Here is a 9,477-nt window from a genome sequence, read left to right on the forward strand (position 1 = left end):
ATGAGTGATGGCAGAAAACGTTTAAGTGGAAGTGCTTATAAAAAAGTTGCTAAATTAAAATTAGAAAAAGAACAAAAAGTCATTTCTCAAACCGCAAAATTAATTTCATTTTTTGGTAATCAACGTGACACGGTACCGTATATATTGCGATACGTGAAATACACGGTCACCTCGTCTTTTCCATCAGGCGGCTGATTACATCGCGAGCGCAGCCTGATTAGAGTACCCCCGCTATCTAGTCAGGGTGCAAAGTCGATCTACTGGAGCGCAGTCGACCACCGAGCGCCGGCGTTGAACGCTCTATCTTGTTTTTGACGTCCTACGTGAATTTTCTCTGTACGCTGTCGTCACGTGTTGTACATTAAAAAGTTACTTTTATGCATCCAAATTAAAAACCTCAAGTTGTATTATTTCTTCATTTAAATCGTAATATATATATATAAATATATTTATTGGATTATTTAAATTTCTCTTGTTTTCTATTGCTCTCGGCCAGTGCCATTGTAGTGATACTTTAGACATTTTTGTGCGTATTTGTGTTACATCTATTATATTTAAGAAACAAACTTATATTGACACTCGAATTATCCGTGTCAAGGTGCAGACGAAGTGCAAGACACAAGTACTCTGNACGACCATCAATCTCCAATTCGCCAAGTGAAATAGAGACTACAGCTGAACAGATTTCAAATGAGTCAAGTGATAAAAAGTAATTTAAAAATCATATGTTAACTTTTGTACGTTATTTCAGTTTTATATAAATGAAAAATTTTATATTTTGTTTAGTGAGCCTAATCTTCAGAGTCCTCTTGAAGCCCTAGCAAATGAAAATCAAATAATTGAAAATTCGGAAAAACAATTAATAAATACGTCTTCTATTACACCAAGGTAAGGCGTACAAATAAAAAAAAATGCTTTAAGCATATGTTATCTCATCTGCGTTAATTCAGTTTTTTATAAATAAACAATTTTATAATTTTTTAGTAAACATCCTCTACATAGTACTTTTGAAACCATGGCAAATGAAAATCAATTAATTGAATATTCGGAATTATTCAATACGTCTTCTATTATTCCAAGGTAAGGCGTTCAAATCAAATAGAATACTTTAAGCTCAATCTATGCAGTCTAAAATATGTTTAACATTTTATATTCACATTTATTTTTTTCTTCTATCTAGATATATTATTTTTGATATATTAATAAAAAATTATTATATAACGATCTCAGTATATGAATATTAAGATGACCCAAAATATTATCGTTGTTTCATTTTTCAACAGCATCTTGGCTTAAAGACCTCCTCGTGCCTATTTATTAAGGGCCAAAATATAGGCAATTTTTGGCTTTTTTTTTTATTAAACTATTGGCCACTTGGCAAGGCGTGAGAGTTTTTCCCGTAAAGCATGTTTTTGGGCTAAAAAACAAGTCGCGAGCAGACCCCTTAATATCTTTAGTCAGTTAAAAAATAAGTTCCTCAAATTTTTTTTGAAGAAAAATATTTTTTAGTGTTTGCTAGTCGAAAATTTGTGTAACTCGGTAGTAGAGTTCAAAATGCCTAAACATTTCGGAAATAAATGGAAAAATTTTGAACAAAAAATAGTTTTTTTCTGAGGTATCGAAAAAATGGAGCAACTCGAACTTTTTTAATAATTCATTAAAAAAAAAATACATTTTTTAGGTCTAATGTAATAAGCAGGAAGTTTTATTTCCGTATAAATCTTACATTTTGTTAGAATAATATGTGAAATACATTTAAAATAAATCGACTTTTTTTTAATTGATGAGATCATAAAGATTCAATAAATAATGTTACAATACAATNTATAAAGATTCAATAAATTATGTTACAATACAATAATGAGATTCCAAATAGAATGAAATCATTTTTGACATTACCATCAAGCTAGATATACAACAATGGTGTTGTTTATCTTCCTTGATGATTATAACAAAATGAAAAAAAGATACATTATGTCATGTTTTCTAGTAGTTTTAGTAAAAAAAAAAATATTAACCCAAATGCGTGAGGACTAAATCGAAAATAATTTTAACTTTACTAAGTCCTTATTTCAAAAAATATTTTAAGAATTATAATAAATTTTAAAATTACAAAAAAATCATTATAAAATCAATACATTTCTCGTTCCGTTTGGAATATAAAATAAAAATAGCTTAAATGAAGGTAGTTGGTAGTTGTACTAACACGTTCGCTGAGGATCTATTTTATATACNGGTAGGTAGTTTGTAGTTGTACTAACACGTTCGCTGAGGATCTATTTTATATACACATTGGTACAGGCCTACCCAGTAAAAATATTTTAGCTACGCGCCTGGTGCTGACCAGAATAATGTCTTTTTTTCTATGACACCGATTGGTGACATCCAATAATTTTTTAATAAGACTTGACTGTTTGATGCCGTTCAATGTCATGTTAAAAATTCTTAATTTAAATACTTTTTACTATATAATAATTTTAATTTTAAATTAATGTTTTGTAAAACTTGACAACTTTAAAAAAAAAAGGCTCATTAAACTATTAATAATGTTACTTATAAATAATTAAGTTTACATTTATTTCTAAATAATGCATCATCGAAATTTAGAATGATAATTTTTGAAGCATGGTTGTTAACAAAGACTATTTATTAAGTTTTCATTTTCATTTTGTTTTAGTTCTGATCCAGCTCTTTGGTCTATTAATGAAGATTTAACTAATTATGTATGCTTTCATGGTTTTACTCAAGATTTATCAATAATTAATTTTTCTAAATCTAAGAGAAGCTTTTTTAGAACGGTAAAGGGAATAAAAAAAACAATCAACAAGTCTTGTAAAATTAGTTATTTTAAAGGAACTTTAAAAATTGGAGAGAATTTTTGCAAAGCATTTTTAGCGTATTCTAAGACTAAAGGAGTTCTCTTTTGCTATCCATGTCTTTTATTTTCTTGTAAATCTTCATTTGGTTCGACTGGATTTTCTCTTTGGAAAAAAGCAGATGAAAAAATACAAGAACATTTAAATTCATCAACTCATCGGTCTAATATTTTGAAAATGAAACTACGCGGGGTGACTCTTAATCGCATTGATAGTGGACTTGCTAATCAGGTCGAGAGAGAACGACTTTATTGGATTCAAATTTTGAAAAGAGTCGTGGAAGTAGTAATAAAGTTAGCATCAAGAGGATTAGCACTTCAAGGGGATACATTAAAATTAGGTTTCAAAAACAATGGCAACTTTTTAATGGCTATTGATTTATTATCTGAATTTGACCCTTTTATGGCTGAACATCTCAAACAGTATGGAAATTCTGGCAAAGGTTTTACATCTTATTTATCTTGTAATATATATGAATGTGGGAAAAAGCAAACAAGCAATTACAGGAACAGAGCGAAGACGCAATACTTTATTTAATTTATATATATATATATATATATATAAATTAATACACAAAAAACTCTATTAAATGTTAACAAGCAAAAATAACACATATATTTAATTACGCACGAAAACTCTTTATAAAATATTCACACAACACAGAAATAAAATATAAAACAGAATACACTTATAAAACTAAAGAATATACATAGAGACACGTCTTAGCCGACTCACGACTTGATTTAATCTCCCTCTATATACTTGATACCACTATCTATCTCCAGACCATGGAAGTGGTGCCATCTAGATACCAATGGTACCCACATGTCGACCCTCTTCTTGATCAGTCGTCTAGACTGATTGACAGTTTTCCATCTCTTCTTCATCATCTGTATCTATTTGGCTGTATCCATGGCTTCATATAGTCAACACCAGATGATGTTCTAATGGGACCTTCAGACTCACCAATTTTGACAATTTCATATCTGTCTGGTCCTCTACGTTTGGTTATTTGGTATGGACCCAAAAATTTTTTATGAATTTTAGAAAGTGGCTTGAATTGTGTCCTCAAAATAGCAACCAAATCACCTAGGTGATACTTATGTGCTTCCTTTCTCTTTTTATTAAAAGTTTTACGCTGTTCTTCTTGAACTTTAAAAATTTGTTCTTTTGCTTCCTTACGCAATTCATCTCTCTCTTCCACAAAAGCATTTGTATATTCTTCCTCAATTATTTTAGTCAACTCAAAATATTGAGGATGTCTCATCTCAACACCAAATGTCAACTTGAATGGTGTCATACCGATGCTTCTCTGAAAGGAACTGTTTAGTGCAATTTGTACGTGAGCAACATTCTTGTACCAATGTTCGGGCTGATCTAAACTTAATTTGGTAATGACTGGAATAATAATTGCATTTAATCTTTCTATTTGCCCGTTACTTCTTGGTATTCCTGTAGTAATTGTTACTTGTTGGATGTTTTCTTTTCTACAGTAATCAGAAAATGCTTGTGAAATAAAAGCTCCTCCATTATCTGACACAATTCTTTCTGGATTCCCAAAAGTAGTAGACAAAGTTTTCATTTTATCAATGGCTTCCTTACATGTAGTAGTCTTGGTAGGAAATAACCAACNACTACATGTACTACATACTACTACAGTCTTGGTAGGAAATAACCAACAAAATTTGCTAAAACCATCAATCACTGCAAATATATATTTGTATCCTTTAGCTGTAGCAGCTAATGGTCCCAAATGATCTATATGATAGGTAACTAATGGAAAATCACCTTTATTAATACTATTCAAGTAACCTTCCTGCTTACCACTTTTTCGACTTGNGCCTTCCTGCTTACCACCTTTTTGACTTGCCAATATACACGGAATACAATTTCTTACAATACTCTCAATTTTTGTTTTCATATTTGACATGGAATATTCTTTCTTCAATAGTTCTTCAACTTTTTTACATCCAAAATGTCCTATTTCATGTGCTTTTCTGNAATTGTATACTATGCATCTTATCTTTAAATAATAATCATGTCTTTTGCATAGATCTAGGAACAACAATCAATTTTTGGTCATCTTTCATCTCGTACAGTAGATCATGTTCAATTAAATAGTTTTGATGAGTCGAAACAGCTAGAACTTCCATCAATGCGCTAATCTCCGAATCCATCTTTTGGGCTCTTCGTAATTTAATCAAAAATTCATTTTCAATCGCTAAGCATACAGGATATCGACTAAGAGCATCAACATGGGGTAAACGAGATCCACTTCGGTGTTCAACTGTATAACTAAATTCTTCAAGCAGTAAAGCCCATCTTGCAACTCTAGTCGCCAAATCCTTATTTTTCATTGTCATTGTAAATGCAGCACAGTCAGTTACAATCTTAAACTGTATACCCAAGAGATAAACTCTAAACTTTTTCAATGCTTCAATAATAGCAAGTACCTCTAGNACTCTAAACTTTTTCAATACTTCAATAATAGCAAGTACCTCTAGTTCATAGCTATGATATCTTTTTTGGGCATCACTGGTCTTTCTGCTAGAATAGTATACTGGATGAAAATTACCGTCATAAGCATCCTTTTGTAACAATATAGCCCCAAAACCATTAGCACTTGCGTCGGTATGTAGTTCCGTTTCAGCATGAGGATTATATATATGTAACACTGGATTATCCACCAGTTTTCTTTTCAGCATATTTATAGCATCTTGTTCTTCTTTTCCAAATTTAAACTTAGCTCCATTATGTAATAGATCAGNTTTTTCCAAATTTCAACTTAGCTCCATTATGTAATAGATCAGTCAAAGGTTTAGCAATCAATGAATAGTCCTTTATAAATTTTCTAAAGTATCCAGTAAGACCCAGAAAACTTTGCACTGCTTTTGTTGACTTAGGTAAAGGAAAATTTATAACTGCAGCAGTCTTCAANAAAAATTTATAACTGCAGCAGTCTTTAATGTTGAAGGTCTTATAGTATTTTTACAAATTCGATATCCTAGATATTCAATTTCTGTATGTAAAAACTGACACTTACTCCATTTAATGTGTAGTCCATATTCAGAAGCAGTTTGCAATATTTGTTTTAAAAGTTCAATACTTTCTTCATAACTACTAGCTAATATCACTAAATCATCCATATATGTTAATAAACATCTCTTTTGAATGTAATCTTTGAAAACAAAGTTAATATATCTTTGAAAAATAGGAGGTGACACACACAGTCCAAAAGGGGTTCGCAGAAATTCATATTGCCCACTAGGTGTGACAAAAGAGGTATACTTAATGCTATCTTTATGAACTGGAACATGGAAAAATCCATTTCTCAAGTCAAGAGTTGTATAGACAGAAGCTCCTTGTAATTTATCTATTTGGTCATCTATTAATGGCAAAGGGTATCTATCTTTGATTATCTTCCTATTTAACATCCTGTAATCTACACAAAGACGTAGAGAGTTATCTTTCTTCCTGACCAAAACTATTGGACTAGNCTGACCAAAAATATTGGACTAGCATAGTCAGAACAACTAGGTCTAATAATGTCTTCTTGTAACCATTCCTCTATTTGCTTGTCAACTTCACATGTTTCCGCTGGAGATAGGCGCCGTGGTCTTTGATATACAGGTTTTTCATCCATTAGTAAAATAAGTGTTTCAATCGGTGCATGTTTTACTTTATTTGGTTCATAATATTTCACTACATTATTAATTTCCTCTGTATAAGTTGATGCACCTATGTTGAGCTCATTACAAGGTATATTAATAGACATTATTTGATTTTCTTCTTCTTCAAATTTAGTTATTCTCACACACTTAGGATTTATGTGCAGTTCAGCACTTGTTTGAAATATAACTTTTCCTACTAACAGGTCACATGTAATGGCTTCATCAGGAACAACATAAATATCNAACATGTAATGGCTTTATCAGGGACAACATAAATATCAATAGTATATGATGATCCATCAACACTTAATTTGCAAGTAAATACACCTTCTGTGTAGAACTTAACTCCTCCTGGTCCTCCTAGTAAAGTTTTATCTTTACGAATTGTGATTTCATCTAACTTCAACATAAATGACCTTCGACAGAGATTCACATCACTACCAGTATCAACTAAAGCATTAGTTTCTACACCTTGTATATCAACTAATTTACTTANTTTACACCTTGAATATCAACTAATTTACTTATACGATTAATAGGATATATGACATCATTAACTTGATTCACTTGTATTTTAACATTTTCATCTCTTTGACTTCTATCAGTATTTGGTCGACTAGTTGATGGACGATAAGAACATGATGATGCTTTATGACCAAATTCCTGGCATAAAAAACACTTAAATCCTTTACTAGCATCAGGACAAGAACTAGAACGGTGACCCTTTGCACCACAGTTGTAGCAACGATTAATGTTTGCTGATTGACCTTCATGTTTATATGATTTAAATGAAGCATTAGGCAATTCATTCAAATATTTTTTTTCGCTGAAGTTTATGTTTGACTTTGTATTTGCCCTTACGTTTAACTTCATCTTCTCATACAGTTCAAGTTTCAATTTTAGCTCATCAATGGATGTAGCGCCATACAGTATCATCTTGTTAACTTCCAAGTCTCTTATACCAGCTATAATATAATCAATAAGAGAATCTTCTTCAATATTGCCTAGCTGAGCAATCTGTTTCATCTTACTGCTGATACGATTCATCAATTTTCTTAAATCGCTCAGATAGTGAACGATGAATAGCAGCTGTGTTCATACGACTTTTAAACTCATTCTTCAGTTTATCTTTTAAAATTGTCCAAGTAGTAATTCCTCTTTCCGATTGAATATATAATTAAGCCGTTCCCATTAATAAACGTTTACCATAAATTAACTTCTCAAGATCGGACCAACGTAGTAAACTAGCCATTTCTTCAATTTCTTCAATCCATCGATTAACTGGATAAGCATCATCACCAGAAAACTTTGACAGTGATTCTTCAACATCTCTAAAGCTTAAATGAGATTTGCTATGCTCAAGTCTCAAAGCAAATACTTCCTCTCGAAGTCTAGAAACTTCGTCCATAATTTCATTAAAATTTTTATTTTTAGGCATCCTGAACTGTTATATAATCAAAAAGTTTAATCAAATTCAAATTGATGTTAGAAACCGATTAACAATAACTAGATCTCGTGAAAACGAACAAAGAAAAATTGCGCGTTTACTCAACCAAAATGGAGTCGTATACTAATACAATTACAAAAACGTTTTATATANAGGAGTTGTATACTATTACAGTTACAAAAACGTTTTATATATTTTCGTCACTAACAACACTTATATAATACACGACAAATAGTTTGAATTTTTCCGGATGTTGAGTAGTCAAGATATCTTCTCCAATCTCTATTCCCGTTTGTTGACCGATGATTATCCCGGACAGGCCCCCAAAAAATGTGGGAAAATGCAAACAGGCAATTACAGGAACAGAGCGAAGACGCAATACTTTATTTAATTTATATATATATATATATATATAAATTAATACACAAAAAACTCTATTAAATGTTAACAAGCAAAAATAACACATATATTTAATTACGCACGAATACTCTATATAAAATATTCACACAACACAGAAATAAAATATAAAACAGAATACACTTATAAACTAAAGAATATACATAGAGACACGTTTAAGCCGACTCACGACTTGACTTAATCTCCCTCTATGTACTTGATACCACTATCTATCTCCAGACCCTGGAAGTGGTGCCACCTAGATACCAATAGTACCCACATGAATAGATAATAAAAATTATGGTTGAAAAAGTTTTGTCAACAATTATTCAAGAAATAAATGATGCTCATTATTTTTCAATTAGTGTTGATTCAACTCCTGACATATCACACATCGATCAATTATCATTATGTATTCGTTATGTTAATAGTGATGGAAGTCCTGTTGAGCATTTTATTTGTTTTTTAGATCATATTGGACATAAAGCAGAATATTGCAAACCTTAGAGGTCAATCATATGATAATGCCAGTAATATAGCAGGTGCATATTCTGGACTGCAAACAAGAATAAAAGCAGTAAATCCCATGGCAAAATTTGTTCCATGTGCAGCACACTCTTTAAACTTGGTCGGTATGAACTCTGTGAGCTGTTGTATTGAAGTACTCAAATTTTTTAATTTACTTCAAATTATATATAATTTCTTTTCTGCTTCAACACACCGGTTGGAAATTCTTAAATCCACTGTGAAATCTCTTTCAGGTACCAGTTGGTCAGCTAGAGAAGATGCTTGTAAATCTTTAAATGAAAATTGGAGTTCAATTATGAATGCCTTAAATCTAATTGAATGCGATGAAAATGAAAAGCCTAATACTCGGTTTGAGACTAAAGGCATAAAAAAAAAAACTAGACACTTTAGAAATAGGATTTTTATCAATATTTTGGGGTAATATTTTACAGAGGTTTAATGCTGTTAGTAAAAAGCTGCAGTGTATGAATGTTGATTTAGGTGTTGTGGTAGAACTTTATAACTCATTAATTACTTATGTAACAGATTTTAGATCTGACGAGGCTTACGAACACTTAAA

The 9,477-nt window shown here is 31.1% G+C and overlaps 2 protein-coding genes across 2 annotated transcripts; one reads left to right on the forward strand and one right to left on the reverse strand.

Annotated features, from left to right (window-relative positions):
• LOC126905075 (uncharacterized) lies at nucleotides 1–3,413 on the forward strand. The gene is made up of 4 exons (XM_050684468.1): nucleotides 1–137; nucleotides 560–709; nucleotides 985–1,080; nucleotides 2,678–3,413. The coding sequence occupies exons 1-4, from the start codon at nucleotides 1–3 to the stop codon at nucleotides 3,411–3,413; spliced, it is 1,119 nt and encodes a 372-aa protein (XP_050540425.1).
• Nucleotides 3,414–6,360: 2,947 nt separating this feature from the next.
• On the reverse strand, nucleotides 6,361–7,720 carry LOC126905076 (uncharacterized). The gene is made up of 3 exons (XM_050684470.1): nucleotides 7,051–7,720; nucleotides 6,794–7,018; nucleotides 6,361–6,743 (listed from the first exon to the last, which is right to left on the reverse strand). Exons 1-3 carry the CDS (start codon nucleotides 7,592–7,594, stop codon nucleotides 6,361–6,363), a joined length of 1,152 nt encoding a protein of 383 aa, XP_050540427.1. The 5' UTR covers nucleotides 7,595–7,720.
• Between the last annotated feature and the right edge of the window lie 1,757 nt (nucleotides 7,721–9,477).

This window comes from Daktulosphaira vitifoliae, unplaced genomic scaffold (assembly GCF_025091365.1).
Source record: "Daktulosphaira vitifoliae isolate Bord-2020 unplaced genomic scaffold, ASM2509136v1 Scaffold_4, whole genome shotgun sequence".
Classification (NCBI taxonomy): Eukaryota; Metazoa; Arthropoda; class Insecta; order Hemiptera; family Phylloxeridae; genus Daktulosphaira; species Daktulosphaira vitifoliae.